Raw genomic sequence first — 19,176 nt, forward strand, 5'->3', positions numbered from 1 at the left:
TAGATCGTACTATTTAGTGCTCGTTTGCTCGATGGTGTACGATAATCTGAGATTGTACAAAGTAGGCATTGCTTTAGATAGAAGTAGCCTCGATCCAGTTTATTTACTGACGCATTTTGACCATTGATCGTTGAGAGAGTAAATCAACCCACAAAATATGTTTTTTAAGGCATTTTGTCGGTCTGAAATACTAGAGCAAAGTCATTATTACAGCAACCCTTCATATCTTTGAAAATTTAAGCATGCCTTTAATTGATACGACAGTTATTCATGGCCGAAATGAACGAACGGATGTTCGTCGACAAAACTTAACCATTCGACATGATATCACTCCAATCGGTCAAGATTTTCCTTTTAAACATTGTATCCGTCTTTATTTTTTTTTAATTTCATTACTATAATTTTTATTAAAAGCATGTTTCATACGAAGTCTAATTCTAACACTTTGATGGCAATAATAACGATTGAGTACGTAAGTAATCGTATTTTTCTGAAAGGAACAATTAATACAACTAGCATCGGAATTCTCACCCTAACTACTAGATCTTAAATGCATAGAAATGTCGAAATTTATGAAATCTCTTTTATTTTTCAATTATTGTTGTTGTACATGTTGAATTAAGTTATAATACTTGAATTAAATCAATGGGACAGCAGAGATTTCTTTTGTGAAAAATGAATGGACGTATACCTTAGACCTGAAACATAATCCAAGATCCAGTCAAACCGAACAATATGAGTTCAAGTTATATAAATCATGCGTACTGTATCAGTTTGATTCACGCTGTTACTTTAATGCAAGTAACATCACAAGACGGGTTAGAATTCTGAAGTTATTGACAAGGTCAACCAGGAAAAATAATGACTTTTCTGGGAAAGACTATTCAACCAAATGCCTGTTCGTAAGAGCGCCTATGTCCCGATGGGAATTTTAATATAGTTCTAGAGTTCGACTAAAAGTTTTGTTCTTTCCTCAAGACTAATTTCTTTTCAAATAGCCAATTGTTCATTTCCATAATCATTCATTAAATAAATAATATATCTATGTTACCAGAGCATACCAAAAAGCTAATGATAGTATTTAGTACCAGGTAATTGGTATTAAAGATTTCTTAGTTTGATTGTAAGATTTGAAACTATAGATCTTTAATGATGATTCGGAACAACATACGTTAGACACTCGATAATAAAATTTATTCATGTTTAAATTTTCAACAAATATAATTATGTTATTAAGAATCATATGTTGATTACATTAAAATTAATGTTAAGATTGGTGTTCTTAGATTTAATATAGTATTGGATAGTATTGGATAGTATTTGAAATATAAAAAGTGTGCATTGAGGGTACACATAAAAGTAGAACATTTTCATATAATCGTGTTCATATCTCCATAAACGACAAATAGCATCCTACTAGTAAAAGAATGTTACGTTTGGAAATCAGAATTGTATTGATAGATTATTTTAAATATGTTTTTAAAGCTCGTTTGAACTATGTTAAAGTTGTTGCTACCAGATTTGGTATAAATTTCGATGTTTATTGTAATATAGACTTTTGTATAGTTCTTAGTATAAACACAAGAGGATATCTTAGCTTTACATAGTTGTCGTTGTTCTTCTTGTAGAACACCATACACCATGGGGCTTGTTCTCATTAGTATTTCATTGTTCTATCCTTCTATTGCTTTGACAAACTAGGTATGCATGCCATCTAAAAGTGTATTATATATTTCAATTAATTACAACATTTTTGAACGGATTTAAAAAAAAAAAAACTAGTTTTATTATTCACCAGAGTACCAAGCGTAAAGATAATATCATTACTCTCAATATTAAAGATATACTACATTGTCTGAATCCCAGACCCCCTAAATCCTTATTAACCTTATTAAAACAAAATAACACTGACTAAGTCTCATAAATAATATATAGGAAACTACTGAACTGTCGGACATATGAGAATATTACCTAGTATTAGGTAATCTATTATTATATGTCATTAGATTTATTTGTTTTGAGATCTGAACTTATTCTAAAATAACGAAGATTTAGAATAATATCTAATAGAGACAATCCTGGATAAAATGCACTAACTGTGTATGTTAGGAAATCAGCAGAAAAATAATTATGCGCGATCATAATTCTGTTTCTGAGAATTAAATCTTTTTTTTCATTATGTATGATTACCTCACTTTATTTTCCTTTTTATTTTTACTTTACTTTACCTCTTTTTATATAACTTGTTTCTTCTACGAAGGGACGAGACCCGATAGCCTATTTTGCAATACAACTAGTTCGACTCCACTTTGATGGTAACAGAGTAAAGGAAGTAAATTCATTTTCTTCTATGGTGACACATACACAATTGTTAGAATGTTAAAGGCATTAACATTATCACACAGACCACTTGGTACATTTATATCCACCCACTTAGGTAACCGACCTTACAATTGTCTGAATCCCCCCGACTGCTAGGTTCTTATTAGTTCTATTAAAGAAGGAGTTTGATAGCTAAAGCCCGGGAGTAACTCATAAGGTCTCTCTTAACTCCGACATGAACTATAATACGTTACTCACAAACAACAATTATAATACATAATTTATTTGTCTCGAAACTAATTTAATGAAGTGTTAAAGTACGTCAATTCAAAAATCTGTAACCGAGATCTCCGAGCTCCGCGGAATTCCGCAAGCTTCCGGACAACTCCGTCCATTCCGTCACTTCCGTTAACCCTTCCTAGTTTGTTGATATTTCGTTACCATTTATCTTTATCTTTTATCCTTTTCGCTTCCGAAGTCTCCGTGTGTATGAATCCCGTTATCCGCAGACTTCCTGTCGGAACCTATGAGTTATAATAATGTTTCATATGTTAATAACGCATAAAGGTTCAACTGGTATTTGATTTATAATATGTGAATCAAATTAATGTTCAGACAGATAGAAGAAATAATTCGCGGGGAAATTTTTCCTGTGAAATAAATTTCTCCCTAATCTACTTTCGGCTGAGAATGACCTATTCCACTTCTGCGGAAAAATATCTCTTATATGTATGTACTACTTTTTCCTTATATACTATGTGTCTCTTAGAAGGGACGACGACTTTATTGTGTAATTTGCAATACATATTCATATAAGGAAATCCATCTTGAAGTGAACCTTCAGCTGAAACCAAGAGTAACCTTCGGGTTCTCGCTGGATTACAAACGTGTTCGTAAGGACCCTATTTTGTTATGGGGGTCATTCTATGCAACAGAAGTCTTTTCTATATCCGAACTATATGGCCAATCCCGTTCATAACCTTGGGCATCTGCGCGCTCGGTAGTGCTACGGCACAGAGATATGTGAGCAATTAAGTAGATACAAATGTCACACGGGATTTATATACTCTGACAGTGAGCAATTAAGTAGATACAAATGTCACACGGGATTTATATACTCTGACATGGCGTCACAGACAGGATGCTCAGTTTTGCATAAGAATCATAGGTTCCGACACTTCCGAACGACCGTCTATATAAGACAGTCTTTTTCTCTTCTTTACAATCATTTCCTTTTCCCTCAAGATTACTTTCATTCTTGAGTTATATACTTTCAACAAGATTTTGACTACTTTTATCCTAGTTAAACCCGTTACACAACTCTACACCACTTTACGAATCAGACGGCCCGTTACAAAATCAGACATGCGCGAGTGGTTTAGTGGTAAAATTCACCGTTGCCATCGATGAGCCCCCAGTTCGATTCCGGGCTCGCGCAAGTTATTTTTTGATTTTATAAAAATCATATTTTTATTTTACTTTACTATTGTAAAATAGATGGATGATGATAGTGTAAATAGTATAGTACTACCTTTGTGAATCTAGCTTGCATGTTGTTATGTACATCTAAAGGAGATGCATTCTATTTCAGTATTTACATAAAATTCATAAAAGGGGAGGAGTTTTGGAGAAAAACCTTATAATAGTTTCGGTGAAAGAAGTAAAACAAAACAAAATTTAGACATTTTCAATACCTGTAGGATCAATCATCCGAACAAGATTAATTAATGGTAACATATCTTCACCAATATGTGCTTCCCAAAAATACAGTTTGATTTCTATTTTCTAAAATACATTTGGACTACATCACAGATAATACTCAAAAACAAAATTTTGAGAATGTGATACCGATCAAATGCAATTTATTAAACTTCGTTCTATTAATACAGATATTATTAATTAATTGATCCTTCTTTTGTGATGTTGATGAACCTGATTACGGCTGAACTTTGATGTAGGTAGACCATGATTATCATCCGAAGTTTCATCCTCTATTACTGTGGATTCAGCTGGAATTTGATTATTTGAAAAATCCTTTTCCTTATTCTCGGCTTGTCTTGATTCGGGAAGCATCTTTGACAGACCATTGTATGAAAGTTCTGTTCTGGTACCATCAAAATTAGAATTATCATCTCCTTCATTATCAGCCATATCTCCATCCTCATACTCATTTTTCTTACTGTGCACAAATTTATAGGGACTTTCAGAAAGATTATCAGTTCTTTGTAGACGCCCATTAAAAATAACACTATCATCTTCAGTTAGTGCCCTTTCATTGTCACTTATATTATCATGCACAATGTTGAGACCAGACTCATCTTTAGGTCTCCCTCGGTTAGAATCACCATTAATTTCATCATTTACATCTTCATCGACATTAGCATCATTTTCTTCTCCCATATTATCATTATCCTCCTCCTCTTCCTCCTCAATAATTTGCTTTGGTGCGTGCCTTCTAAGACGTTTTAAACTACCATTAGTACTTGGCATTCCAAAATTCCATTTTGCATTTATTTTGGTTTTTAGGGCAGACTTTCGACCATGATGCGCCATAACTGACCCTCCGACAATTCGAGGGCTATTCTTCATTCTAGTTTGTCCAGCACTGGATTTTGATGAAGAATCAATGGACGTTGCACGAGAAATACCAATAATTGATGAATTAGGAGAGCCAGGATGACTAACAGAAACATCACGGGATCCAACAGACATATCGCTCAACCCTCTGGTAATTCCAGGTCTGTTGTCAGTTGAGTATCCTGTTGTGTAACCTGAGCCATTTGATGTTTCGGAAAGTGTGGTTTGAATAGAATATGCAGAAATAACAGAAGAGGGTCTTAATGAGCGAGCAATACTCGCTTGCCTGCTTCCCATACCACTAGGACTCGTAGTCCGAAAATTGAAAGCACTATTATGGCCGGATCCAGCAACAGAATTATGCATTCCATGCATTTTCGGCATACTTAAGGGAGAAGGTGACATCTCTGATCTTAAAGGTGCAACTTTGTCATTTTCAGTCTGATCAGAGGCACCAGAATTTGATGAAGGGTGTTCCAGTTCACCAGCGTTATTTAGCGTGGCAATACTTCTTCCTGTACTGGCGGAAGTAAAAAACCGATGAAGGAGAGATTCTTTATTATTACTTTCCGTGGTTTTACTTCTGGAAATACTATTCTTTTTCTGCTTGTCAAGGGAAAGATGATCCAAAAGAGATTCAAACCATCTGGATTTTTTCAACGAAGTTAACGAGAACGAAGTCCGGCTTCTTTCCAAAGTATTCGCTTTTGAGGAGGCTAGTAAACCTGAACTTTCACTTTCTGAGTTCAAAGATGCTTCCTGTAAATTACCCTCATCAGCCGCAAAATTTGCTCTAGATCCAAGTACTGGTGAAGCCATAAGCTTTCCATTCTTTTCCTTATTAAGCTTTTCGTGTTCAGGAATAATTTTAGTTTTCACTTTATCTTTACCCTTTTTCTTTTGAATACTCCCAAGAAGGTCCTTTGAACCAGTTAAGAGCAGTACACTATTATGATGGTTCCGATGCTTTTTCTTTTCAGCTGTATATCTTCTTTTTTCCCGCAGTAGCTTCCAAAATCCATCTAGTGAATCTAATGTATCATACTCCACAGATCTTCTCAAGCATTCTTTATCAATTCCCATGCGAACCATCTCTTTAAATAATGCTTTGTCGGATCCGGTAATTCTGTAATGAACACCGGAGTCTCCAAAATCCTTATCCATAAGCTTGGACACAACATCCAACTGATTTTGTGAACCGTATGGCTTCAAAAATGGTAGATCAAGGACATCAGAAAGAGATCTTGGTCTATCTCCTGGTGCTTTTGCCAATAATGACTTTAACAGACCAACTACATCTGATATACCATTAAAACTGGTATCATCATAGTCTGGCTCTCTATTGATAATTGCATTTTTCAATTCGGCAGACGAAAGATTATCATCAAATGGCATGTGACCAGTCACAATTGTATAAAGAATCACACCCAAAGCCCAAATATCAATCTTAACACCAGAGTATGGTATTCTTTTTTCCAGCTCTGGCGCCATATATGCCTCAGTTCCGCATATTTCAGTTAGGAAAGCTTTCCCACACCTTCCCTTATTAGTATTTTTATTAACTAATGGAATTTCTCTGGTGAATCCAAAATCGCTGAGTTTAACATTAAGTTTGTGGTCCAAAAGTACATTTTCTAGCTTTAAATCTCTGTGGCAACACCCATTTTTATGCATATAATAAACAGCTCCAACCAATTGCACAAAAATCTTCAATGATTCATCAATCGGGATTTTACCTCTTTTAGCTAAGTAATTGAACAGATCCCCCTCAGCATAATAATGCAATGCCAAATAGACGTATTTGTCCGTGAAAATAACCTCATATAGCTTAGTAATATGTGGGTGATGATCAAATTGCTTTAAGTAGTAGAACTCACGCATCGTATTATCACTAGTTTGAATATCATTCGGATCACGTGATCCACGCTTTAAGCAAACCTTCACTCTTAAGAATTTATGGTATCCGAGAAACACCTGACCAAAAGAACCAGATCCAATCTGTTCTGTGATTCGATAATTTCCCACCTGTGTCATTTCGGAGGCAGTGAACTTCCGTATGAGCTCGATGTAATCTTCAGTACGCTGTTACGAAAAATTTTACATCTCTTTGGATGGAATATATGACAAAACCAGGAGAACAATGCTTCATTTGATGGGGCAGATGTGAGTCCCGAATTCAAACACATTGAAAATATCCTCCCGACAATTCAAACCATCGAAAGATATATTTAATGTTAATAATCTTATATCAAAAAAGAAGCATAGGTGATGGAATTGATGGTTCGGACATCAAGGAAAAGAGAGAGTTGCTCACAAATCGAGAGTTTTTCAGAACCAATCAACATGTACTTACTCTTGTATACGCCGCTCGCTCATCTATAACATTTCTATTGCCACTCATATTAGAGAAAGATGGTCGATCGAAGTGTATTTCCTTAGAGCAAGAATGATGGAACGATGGATGGAATTGATTAATGCGTGCTTATAAATGATTTTCGGCTATACAGAACATTTCAAAGAAAGTTCAGGTACGGAATGTAGCGCATCCGTACATTTATAAAATTTATTGTTCGCAACTATGAGACATGAAATAAATAATTCGAAAAAGGAGGCGCCGTATAAAGGAATAGACAGAAAGAAGAAATTAGAATCTTCACAGAAGTCAGCATTCAAAACAAAAATAACTAAAGGATAACCAAAAGGATTGAACCATGTGTTCACAAAAGACAAACAAAGGGGAGATATAATGAATTGAAGAAGAAATGTTGAAGATAGCAGATATTGTAAACGAGACGTAAAAGCAAAAAAGCACAAAAGTAACGATAGAACAAAAATGGGACAAAGAAACATTCTAGATAAAGCAATACAAGATAAAAAAAATCAAATTAAGAGAATCGAGATTACGTAGTAGTATTAGTGATAACAGCGATAATCGACAACTAAGAATGCATTACATGCCATCCATCATCTTGCCTTCTTTTGATTCTAAAACAATCAGAAATCCTCCTAGAAGGTGTAATGATCCAGTGACAAAAACATCCAAAGGTCCTTCTAATGAGCGAATGAAGTTAACAGTGGTTTCAACATCAGGGAAAATATGCTTTCTGGATTTTTTATCAAACTTATTCCAGATCTCTGCAGACTGTGTCTGAACTTCTAGGTTCTCCACCTGCTTTGCTGAAGTATTGAGAGATATCTGATCATTTGAATATTCACCTGAAGCCCAAGTAACATTGGTACTAAATATCACGTGATCAAAGTGAACGCCTGCCTTTGCAATTTCGTTGTGCAGTGTCTTTAGCAGTTGCTCAGGCGATCTTTTCTGCTGGTTGAAAAGCAGGACACGCTTTCTTTCAGGATGCGTAGCTGTTGTAAACCAATGTGTAGCTCCCTGTATGGATTCCTTTGTATGGGCACCGTCTATAAACCAGGTGAGGTCTTTCCGTTGCTTATCTTGAAGAACTTGACATCTACCAGGCCATCTGGCTTCTTCCAAGCCTTTAACAAATTCCTCAGGCAAGTTATCACTATCAATTGCAAAACCAAGCTTCCTCAAATGTGCAAAGCAAAGTGCGACAGCCAGAGATGCATTGAAATTCTGGAAATCTCCATTGATTCCAAGCTTGATATCCTTTAAATCAGGCCGCACATCTACCCAATTAAAGCTTGCAGCACCTTTTTCCTTTGCACGATGCTCAATCATCTCCGTTGCAGCCTGATCTGGTTGGCGGACAGAGAAACAAGCAGCTCCAGACTTGAAAATCCCACTCTTATTCCAAGCAATGGACTCTAACGTATTTCCAAGGATATCAGTATGGTCAAGACCCAACGCTGCAATACCACAAGCTGTAGGATGTAAAATAATATTGGTGGAGTCATATTCTCCACCAATACCAACCTCAAAAATAGCTGTATTAACACCCTCACTCACAAATGTATGGAAAGCAAGCAAAGTCAAGTAACGGAAGTAAGCTGGCTTGATGTGCGGACCCATGTTTGGAAATTTCACCGTGTCTGTGGATGTAGATTCAAGTCTGTCCCAAACTTCAAAGAAATACTTGGCGAAGAGCTTTTCACTGATTGGCTTTCCATTGATCATGATCCTTTCTCTCACACTCATGAGGTGTGGAGAAGTGTAAAGACCAATTTTCGTGATGTGGGGGCCGGCTGGTAAATCAATGGCACCATTTCCTTCTTTACTGTTGGAAGCAGCTTTTAGCTCCGATTGGACCTTGATTTCAGCCTGAGCACGGGCATATGCCTTTTGAAATTCAGACTGAGCATTGGAAGCAATGATAGGAGAAACACCAACAGATCTAACAAAACTAACAGGAGTTCTGTATTGAGTAAGAATACTATTGACAAAAGCACACGTGGAACCTTTACCTTTTGTACCGGTAACATGGATCACGTGAAGCTTATCAAAATCTGCCGGCTTGTAACCAATTCTGCGAGCCCACTCAACCATTTCAGGTATAAGAAGCGGATCTCTCTTTGTTCCAGCCTTACGAGAAGCCTGAATAGTAGCAAAATTGGTTTGAAGAGTGTTCAAAGCATTCACTGCATCTTTGTATGAACGACGAAGCATTGGTGATGATTCCTTTTCTGATGACGTATTGATGGTGGATGAGTTGCTTTGCGAACTGGATATGTTTGACTGAATGTTACTCATTGAGCAAAATAGAACTTGACGCTATATATCAGTAGCCTTGAACAGTTGCAAAACTGAGAATGTGGCCTGGTATGCAAACGGAATGATTGGTTGATTTCTTGGCCTCCTTTATCCTTGTATTTGTTAGCCCGATTCAAGTGAAAAAGTAAAAAAAGAGAGAAAATTAACGAGAAAAGGGAGATCAAATGATTTGAGATAAAGGAAGCGCAGTTAAGTCGATTAGAGGAAGTGATAAAAAAGGAGCGAAAAAAAAAAATTGTACGTGAAAAATTTACGGATTCATCATTTCGAATCAAAGTGCGAAAAGCTAGTAGCTATGAGAGAATTTACTATTCTTTCTTCGTTAGCACGGGCATCCCGCATATTCTGGTGTACAGAGGCAATTTATTAAATTGGGCTCACAAAGGATATGGATAAAGTATGTGTCCACGTAAATATACAAATGGAAGTCTCCAAGTAAAAAAAAAAAATGCAACCTTTACTCTCACATATTACTTAACGGGTATCGGGAAAAAATGTTAAACTGTTAAATGATGCAAGGGAAGAAAAAACTTCAACGTTCATTAAATAAGCTTAAGAATGACTTTCGGAAGGGTTATCAATTTCCGATATCGTTATATATACACCGGTACGCTTAATCTAACTAATAAGGCTCAATCATAATACTCATAATTTGGCTGTATAATATAGTATTGTTACATTGGTTGGAATAATGAATTGGGAAAAACCTTCTTTTCAACAAATGATCATATACGAAAAAAAATATGAAGGCCAGGAGTCCTTTCGGAGGTAGAAATGGAGTTTCCAGAAAAGATATTTAGGCCGAAACGGCCAGCCAAAAAGAGACCAACAGAAGATCTTGAATTAAGCCGAGCAAAAAGCATATAATAAGTAAAAGTAGAAAGGAGGAACGAGAATAATAGGACTAAGAAGCTATCCGAACCAAATTTTTTTTTTTTTTTTTGTTGTTCTACTCCATTTTATTTTGATTTTTTTTTTTTATAAATAAAAACTAGGAGACGTCCTAAACTGAATTTTTGGTCAGGAATCAGCTCCTTTTTAGAGGTGAAAAGATAAGTGAGATCGTTTAACATAGAATTATGCTTGAAAACGAGCAGGCAGATAGTATAAATATGACATCACCCGATATCGGAGAGGGGCGGAGCCAACTTGTTCATAGAAAAAGAAGAAAGAGAGCTGATTCGATGTCGGCATTACCGAACAGTGCCGGGCAGCCAAGTTTAGAAGAAAGAATGCTTTATAGAATGGATGAATTTTTGGGCTCAATGGAGACGAAGCTGGACTTTCTACAGAGATATGTTGAGCGGTCCAATGATCCATCATCGTCATCCTTTAAAGAGAAGCTCATGCCATCTCCTCAATTACTAGAAGTGTGGAAAAAGACTAAGGAGTCCGTTATTGATTCGTATACTTACTCGAAAGAGACAGCTGCAAATCCACTTTTGGCGGTTCTAAATGGGATGGAAAAGAAGAAACTGAATGATTCAAAGCAGATAGAACCGACGGACAACAGGATTGGTACCGACGGTAGCATTAATATATCTTCTTTCCAGCAGCAGTTTCCATCTTCCGTTTCCAGTCAGTACAATCGGATCATGGATCGGCTTCGCAAGCTAGATTTACAGATGGACACATTTGAGAAAACATACGGATTGATGCCGCAGAATCCACAACAAACTCTTCGCAAACTTCGTTCTTCGTTGTACAATTATGAAAAAGCGCTAGTCGCCGGATCGCATCGTCTGTTACATTTTTATGAACTTCCGTTTCAGTGGAGAGAAAACCGTTATATTGTTTTTGGATACCGGTTCTCGAAGTCGCACTCTTCGGCAGTAAGGAGCATCTTTCATCTGCACAATGAAACTGCAAACATATGGACACATCTACTGGGTGCATTGCTTATATTTGGTCTCGCAGTCTGGCATTATCCAAATACACGGGTGTACCAACTTTCCTCCTGGGGAGATCGTCTGGTCACATTTACTTTTCTTGCTGCTGCCATTAAATGTCTCTTATTTTCAGTGGTTTGGCACACATTTGCCAACATATCTACACTGCATCTACGGCAACGGTTTGCATGCTTTGATTACAGTGGAATCACAATTCTCATTATTGCATCAATAATGACCACAGAACACATTTCGTTGAGGGATTATTGGACTTTACGGCTTGGCTTTGTGCTGTTTTCTTTCCTTGCAGGGGTGGCTGGAGTTCTCTTCTCTTGTTCTCCTCATTTTGATAAGCCGGACTCTCGCGTTTTGAGAATTGGCTTTTTCATTGGTTTAGCAACTCTCGGCATAATGGCATTTATTACTTCTTCTTTCCTCAAGGGTTTTATGTACACGCTAAATCTATACTCCCCTCTATTTGTCAGTTTTGCTGGCTATTTAATCGGAGTTGTGTTTTATGGATGCCTTATACCCGAGCGTTGGAGATCCGATGTTGTGATTGACAATTTCCAAATCACTGATGAATCTATTTTGGATTTGGACAGGAAAGGCAAACTCCAATCTTATTTAAATAAGCAGCCTGAAAAGACTGGCCAACGCAAGTCTCTGTTTTCTCTTTGGTGGGTCGATTATATTTTTAGCTCTCACAATCTCTGGCATCTTTTTGTAATCTTTGGCATTCTTGGTCACTACTTCGCCACATTAAAGATGTTTCAGACAATTCTAGAATGAGGGTTTGCTGGAATCAACATTTTTTTTGCTTTCTATAACAGCATTTCTTTTCTATTTAACGCAAGTGCTTTGAAGGCTACTACTAGGTCATTACTATTACACTGGACATCTGTATGTACCAGGAGGGGTTTTTAAGTAATTTCTTCCGGAAGCAATTGTCGCTCGCGGATTTTTATTTAATGTTGATATAATGCTGTATATCACCGTATTTATATTATCTCACAATATCAATTTAGTAAATAATTATATCTGCAGGACATAAATCTTTTGATAATGTCTTGCAAAGTTCCCACTTTCTTTATCAATTCTGTGGACAGTTAATGGCTCTAGACTTTGAATGCTCTGAGTATCTCTCAATGAAACCAGAAGTTGAGCCAACTTTCCCGTTGTTCAAATCACCATTGCGGCTCTTGCTATTTCGGCTTTCACCATTTTCAGAGTGAGCGGCTCCATATCCAATTTGGGACGTACCTTGAAGTAATGTCGTGCTTTCAGATGTACCGTTATTAGCATTTGTACTTCCAGACTGTCCTTGTGATGCATTCTGCTCGGATTGGTCATTTTCATGGCCTTGGTCATCTTCATAAAATGTTGCACCATTTTTTTTCTCCGAACCTAAAGTGAATACAAAGCAGAAAGAAACAACAGACGCTAAGATTATCATTCCTAGAATGATTCCAATAAAGACAGAAACAAGGGGTAAGCGCAAATGGACAGAAGGACCGTTATGTGAATCCAGCCAATCAGGGTTCAATGGTTTGTCCAAGAGAAATATCCCGGAATTACTTGTGGTCAAACCTTGACGAAGAATACGAACCTCGCGATCGTTTCCTTCTGAAATTTGAAGCATAAGACCTCCTGACGCGATCCGGTGGCATTTAAGATGAGTATTGTTTAAGAGTGTCGGTATTAAAGGCTCACAATCTATGATTTTTTTCATCGAATTCTCAGGGAGAATGTGCATGAGAACAAATTCTCTTAAAAAGTCAGGATCCCTCGTTAAAGATGTAATGTTAGACATCTTCAATGTTGCACTACTAGGAACCAAAAAGGAGTATCCTGGGTCCGAAATGAGTCCCGTCAAATTAGCTGCCTTCAAAATACTCAAAAACTCCTTGGCGTGTGCTGTTTCTATTAGTTGCTCTATACTTATGGTCAAATTCTTTGGAAATGGCACTTGATTGATTGGGAAAGCAACTCCATCTTTGAAAAGAATCTCAGACTCAAATGAGAACGGTAGATCGTATTCTCCATTCAAAGTTATAAATGAAGCATCCTTTGAATATCTTTGTAATGTGATGTTATGTCCTCCAAGACCCTGGAAACTGTCATTTCCTTCAAAATCGCCATAAACCAATCCATTCAAAACCATACCCTTTAAAACATCGGTTAAGTGATCTCTGTGACTCTTCAAAAAGTCAAGTGTTAGGTCCAAAGATGACCACGCATCAGACGTTGGTAGAAATACCGTGTATCCAAGTCCACCATTATTTTTGAAACTTTTAAGAACACCCTGAGAATCTAAATATTGTAATGTCTTCGCGCATCGGTCGACGGGAGTCACAGCATTTTCAAGTTTTGGAGGTATCGAATAATCATCATCCACAAAGTAAATGTATGTATGGGCTATGCTGTATCTCTTAGGATAAACAGTGTAATGATCGTTGAAAAGTATGGAGTTTCTATTGCGAACGGAAGCTTTAATTTTCTGACAATGCCCAAGAGATGTCTGCGAACAAAACTTCGAGGTTAAAAGCTTATTATGATCAAAGATTACATTACCTTCGACAAATTGGTACAAAAGATTGTTCTTCGCCTGTCCTAAAACACGAACTGAATCATCCCTCTGCAATGAGGATAAATCCTTCGGTATGAAAATGGTCTGATTTAATGCTGGATCATCAATTAAATACGACAGTTTTCGGAAGTCGACTTCATCAACTAAATCTGTCTCATTTATTCCCTCTAAGAATTTTCTCGGTGTGAAAGTCGGTATTTGTGGATTCTTCAATACTTCCGAGTCAAAATAATGTATAATTGCATCTGAAAGCAGGAAATTTGCGGTGAAAGAACCGGTGAGATTATTAACACGAATCTCACTTCCCTTGAAATGGGAAGAAAGAGAAATAGACTGCTTTAAGAAGTTTTTAGCCTTAACTGTATTTCTACCTAAATTTCCACCGTACATTCCCTTTAATATGAAGTTTGATAAAATATTTAATCTATCATCTGTACCTCTTGAACTGATCAAATAGTTAAGCTCAGTCTTGGTGAAAAGTTCTGAGAGGTATTTGTCTGATGGGATTAGCAAAGTAACATTGGTAAACTTTGAACTTGAACACAACTTATTAACGGAAAGAAGTTTTGAGAAGATTGAGATCGAGACATTAGGCGCTGAGGAGTCAACCCTGGAAAAAAAGTCACAAAACGACATCTTCTTATCGATAAGTAAAGAATCTAAACCATGGACGACAGAATTGGAAGCCGGTGCCACAAGATCAGGCAGACCTACCAGTGAATTTTCCACGTAAAATCCATCTATATTTTTATCAAATAAAATAGGAACATGAAGATTCTTAAGAAATGGCGACGCATGACTGTTTAAAGTTTTGAAGATTCGAACACCGTCAACATCTTTCGAACGAATAGGATGATCCACTATGAAGCGGTTAAGAACCGACTCGTTAAGAGGAAGGGTAGAAATGCCTAAATTTCTGAATGCTGTGTTTGTTGGTGCAAGTAGTGTGACATTTTCAAGCTCGTTAACGTAATCAATCAGATCACTATGCTGAAGGCTTCGTATAAATGAAGAAAAACTGGAATTTGAAGATAGCACATCCATTATTGTGAATGTAGGGACAACTGCTGCTTCATCAGATTTCAGCAGATCTGTAGCAAGTGATGGTACCACCAGCAAGAACAATGCGATAAGCCTCAGTAGGGTATCTAGTGATGGCAGAATCATATTGAAGATAAACCAATGATAACCGAGGACTTTACGCTAAAAGTTTTGCCTGTATATTAATGAATGTGATTAAGGTTGCTTGGCTATAGATAGCTAGAGTCAATCAAGGCCAATCAAAGCCAATTAGAGCCAGTGAAAGCCAGCAATCAAGGAAGATTGGTTGTGTAAGTTTTATGGACGATATTTTGGTCTCGAGAAGAAAATTTGCAGTTTAAAAAACAAAAAGGTAGGAATTCGAATGCTTATTGTAAAAGTTCGTAGGAGACCAAATTGGAGGACGAAGACGGCTGAAGATATTAAAAAAAAAAAAGATAAAAAGAATATAAGATTTTAGACAAAGCCGGATAATAATACCGCAATGTGTACTTGCAGACAAAATGTAGAATGCGGAGGCCTCAGACAAGTGAACAATCAGAAAAATTTTGTGAATGTCATCAGACGAAGGCTGCACGTAAATAACAATCTTCGAATAGGATCAGGGTCCAGCTAATGCAATCATATGAATAGTGTTCATTTATAATAATAGGCATTCATTTATATTTTTTAGAGGTAGAACTAATCAAAAGTGGAAAGGAAGCAAAACTAAAACGGCTTTTCGCAGTCAACCTAAGAAAATGTAAGGGATAGCCGGCACATAATAATATACACTGTTAATAACATTTAGGGTAGTACACAGACTGAAAGAGGAGATTAAGTAAGAATGAGCAATGAACTTATGTAGATGGTTGATAATCTGATTCGACTAATTTAACTTAATCACATGCTTCATCTTCAATAATTGGAATTTCTGCGTACGTAATATCGTGGCAGAAAGGATTGGAGGAAAAAGGTCAAAAAGGAGATGCAAGTAAAGCTGAGATATGTTTGCATGTTCAAATGCATTAAATTTTCAAAGATCAAGGAATAGTTGCTACAGATAGCGTAGGAGAAATACTAGCGAAATGATAAATAACAACAATTTAACAATACAAAACTTAGGATTTCTTTCGTAATGTAACTCATTCTTGTGGATTGATTATTGTATCTTAGAAAACTATATCCGCTAACATGAACGGCTGTCATTTAAAACTTCGGCCCCCAGGTTCGAATGGCCTAATAGGGAAGGTGGTCGTGTGGACAGCATTGTACGGCAAATATCTATCAACAGCTAGCTAGCAAAGAAAAAGGTAAATTCTGTTCACGTAAAAACAGAAGGCGGAGAGATGCAATAAAGGTGTACGGGTGAAGATGCAATTATAATTGACACGGGGAAAAAATTAGAAAGTAACAGCAAACAATTTCCAATAAACGGGCAGATACAAGAAGCATGCGTTTGTAAAAGAAAAACGTTGACTTATTAGCTGAGTTCTATCTTTTTTCAATATTCAGGCTTGATATAAATATTATAGAGGGTGAATTGGTGTATAAAGAACTGCAGGTGTACAAATATTCTTTGAACATGTCAGCAAACGAACAAGGAACTGGAACTCCAGGTAGTTCGGATCAGATAGGTAACACTGATCTTTCAAGGTCAATTCAAAACCCAAGTCAGGTCCAATCTGCATTTGGCCAATCGAAATTCGCCTCAGATAAGGAGCAAAACACTACAGAGGGTACGCAGCAAGATGAGGAGGACAAAAAGATTGCGGAGCTTCGAAAGCAAATGGAACAAATGGAACAGGAAGCGGGAAAACTTCGAGAAATGCAGAAAACCATATCGGCAGAACCATCAAACCAGCAAAGCCAAACGTTTCCAGGTGGGGAGAATGGAAACCAAGTTACAGATGCGAATGGAGAACCATTGCATCTGGATATTGAGCAGAGAAGGGAAATAGATAGTCGATCCGTGTTTGTTGGAAATGTGGATTTCACAACTACTCCAGAGGAGCTCGAAAAGTACTTTGAACCATGTGGAGTTGTGAACAGGATTACAATTCCTACAAATAAGTTTACGGGGAACCCGAAGGGATATGCGTACGTGGAGTTTAGCACAACACAGCCAATTGCAAACGCTTTACAGTTAAATGAATCACTCTTTAAGGGTCGGATGCTAAAGGTGACGGAAAAACGTACAAACCTTCCTGGTTTCTCAAAGAGAGGTCACAGAGGACGTGGGGGAAGAGGAAGAGGATTCAGGGGCCGTTTCAGAGGAAGAGCACGTGGAAGAGGTGGATTTAAGCCTTATTAAAGGCATTCTACGTATATTGTACATTTAGATAACTCGATTAATAAAAAAGCGAAAAGCTAATGTTCATTTGGAAATGGCAGTCTACAAATGTACATTTTCATAATTTACTTCTGTTGATCTTGCTCACGATCTTGCCCGCCTCTTTCTTGGCAGACATCCATGCACCGTGAACACATCCACTGGCTTCCTTTGTGACACCTTCTCCAACAAATCTAACTCTTCCTGTACCATCAAAGATATCTTTTACCTCTATAAGCGAATCAACGCACGCATCCGGGTCATCTCCAATTGTCAATCCTGTGTATGATCCTCTAGAAAATGGGTCACTGGACCAGACGGTATGATGAATGCTAATCGGGGCTGGAATGGTCTTCTTTCCACTAATATTAGCAACTAACGGCTCGAAAAATTGCCAGACCTTCTCGTTTGAGCTGCTCTCAATGTATTGAGTAAGTGGCTCTGCAATCAATGCAAGAAGAACGGGCACCTTCGCAGCTCTTGATAAGTTCATAAATAAGACACTATACTTGAAAGGATCTGGGCTGGATCTTGGGTCTATTTTGTACCATGAAGAATCCCTATTCTTGGAGAATGTGATCTTGGTTCCATTCTCAATAGCATCAGTTAAAGTGTCGTCGGGCTCTGCAAGGCACAAAAATCTGTCTGTTTTATTTGGCCAAAAGCAGTCACTGAACTCGAGGAAAACTTTGCCTAGAGATGAGAAGCTAATTCTATCCAATTTTGCTCTGATATCAATAGGAAGAGGTGGCTGCCATTGTATTGCTCCCTCTTGTGCATAATCCTGAAGCTTAAGAACACTCAATGGAATTGAGCAAATCAAATATTCGCATTCAAATTCTTCAATTGTTTTGGAAACCCTATCACGAGTATAGATGTGAATCCGCTTAGCTTTATCGTCAAAAGTGATCTTGTAGACACACTTGTTAAGAAGGATGTTCCCATTTTCTATCAATTGTGAAGTTTCAGAATGGCCTTTTAATTTGAATAGCTCTTCTAGCTCATCATTGTAAAATTTTATGTAGCCATTTGTCACCATGGCATTTCTACCATAATGAGCATCTTCACTGATGCATCGAGCCGAAAGAAGATCCCATGAAGATCCAATCCAAAGTTCAAAGTATCTCACCAACTGTGGTGCATATTCCAATTGCTCTTTGGTAAGTGTAAACTTTTTCTGTTTCAAATAATCGTAACATGCTTCTCTCACACTAACATCTGTGGCAGGGGTGTACTTCTTGGTACAAATTTCCTTCAAGTATGCATTAACTTCATCTGCAACCGGCCTAAGTTTTAAATTGTCACTCACTACACCGTGTTTCTTTGTAACAATGTCCCATTTGCCATCATCATAATAGAAATCAACGTTGCCTTTATCGAAGGTCTTCTTAAGAAGTGGATTGACTAGGCAATCGTGAAACCACGAAGCACCAAGATCCATCGGAATTCCTGTCTTCGTCTTAATTGTATGTAATCTTCCTCCGAGTCTGTCACGTGCCTCTATAATTATGTTATCCACGCCATTTTTTGTGAGCTCTATTGAAGATTTGAGACCGCTTATTCCGGCACCAATTATGATAGTTTGGTGAAAGTTTTTTTGAGGCATTGAGAAAAGAAGAAAGAAAATAAATAAATACTAGGTCAGTTGATGAATTTTGATACCAGTAAATAAATTAAAAACCAAAACTCCATACAATCTAAAATATGCTTTTGCTGTGCTGTACGTTTCTCAGTACTTATATCATATACACAA

The 19,176-nt window shown here is 37.2% G+C and overlaps 6 protein-coding genes and 1 non-coding gene across 7 annotated transcripts; 3 read left to right on the forward strand and 4 right to left on the reverse strand.

The window, feature by feature from the left end:
• Positions 1-3,689: 3,689 nt before the first annotated feature.
• BRETT_005221 lies at positions 3,690-3,760 on the forward strand. Its single transcript has one exon. It is a non-coding gene; the product is annotated as a tRNA-Gly (tRNA).
• A 461-nt stretch (positions 3,761-4,221) lies between these two features.
• On the reverse strand, positions 4,222-6,933 carry BRETT_005222 (uncharacterized protein; the record flags this gene model as incomplete). The annotated part of the gene is made up of 1 exon (XM_041283703.1): positions 4,222-6,933. One exon carries the CDS (start codon positions 6,931-6,933, stop codon positions 4,222-4,224), a length of 2,712 nt encoding a protein of 903 aa, XP_041134655.1.
• A 916-nt stretch (positions 6,934-7,849) lies between these two features.
• BRETT_005223 (uncharacterized protein) lies at positions 7,850-9,571 on the reverse strand (the record flags this gene model as incomplete). The annotated part of the gene is made up of 1 exon (XM_041283704.1): positions 7,850-9,571. One exon carries the CDS (start codon positions 9,569-9,571, stop codon positions 7,850-7,852), a length of 1,722 nt encoding a protein of 573 aa, XP_041134656.1.
• A 1,100-nt stretch (positions 9,572-10,671) lies between these two features.
• BRETT_005224 (uncharacterized protein) lies at positions 10,672-12,273 on the forward strand (the record flags this gene model as incomplete). Its single annotated transcript, XM_041283705.1, has 1 exon — positions 10,672-12,273. The coding sequence occupies one exon, from the start codon at positions 10,672-10,674 to the stop codon at positions 12,271-12,273; it is 1,602 nt and encodes a 533-aa protein (XP_041134657.1).
• Positions 12,274-12,574: 301 nt separating this feature from the next.
• Positions 12,575-15,238, reverse strand: BRETT_005225 (uncharacterized protein; the record flags this gene model as incomplete). Its single annotated transcript, XM_041283706.1, has 1 exon — positions 12,575-15,238. One exon carries the CDS (start codon positions 15,236-15,238, stop codon positions 12,575-12,577), a length of 2,664 nt encoding a protein of 887 aa, XP_041134658.1.
• Positions 15,239-16,676: 1,438 nt separating this feature from the next.
• BRETT_005226 (uncharacterized protein) lies at positions 16,677-17,405 on the forward strand (the record flags this gene model as incomplete). The annotated part of the gene is made up of 1 exon (XM_041283707.1): positions 16,677-17,405. The coding sequence occupies one exon, from the start codon at positions 16,677-16,679 to the stop codon at positions 17,403-17,405; it is 729 nt and encodes a 242-aa protein (XP_041134659.1).
• Positions 17,406-17,502: 97 nt separating this feature from the next.
• On the reverse strand, positions 17,503-19,029 carry BRETT_005227 (uncharacterized protein; the record flags this gene model as incomplete). Its single annotated transcript, XM_041283708.1, has 1 exon — positions 17,503-19,029. One exon carries the CDS (start codon positions 19,027-19,029, stop codon positions 17,503-17,505), a length of 1,527 nt encoding a protein of 508 aa, XP_041134660.1.
• Between the last annotated feature and the right edge of the window lie 147 nt (positions 19,030-19,176).

Source organism: Brettanomyces bruxellensis, chromosome 2 (assembly GCF_011074885.1).
Source record: "Brettanomyces bruxellensis chromosome 2, complete sequence".
In the NCBI taxonomy this organism is placed as follows: domain Eukaryota; kingdom Fungi; phylum Ascomycota; class Pichiomycetes; order Pichiales; family Pichiaceae; genus Brettanomyces; species Brettanomyces bruxellensis.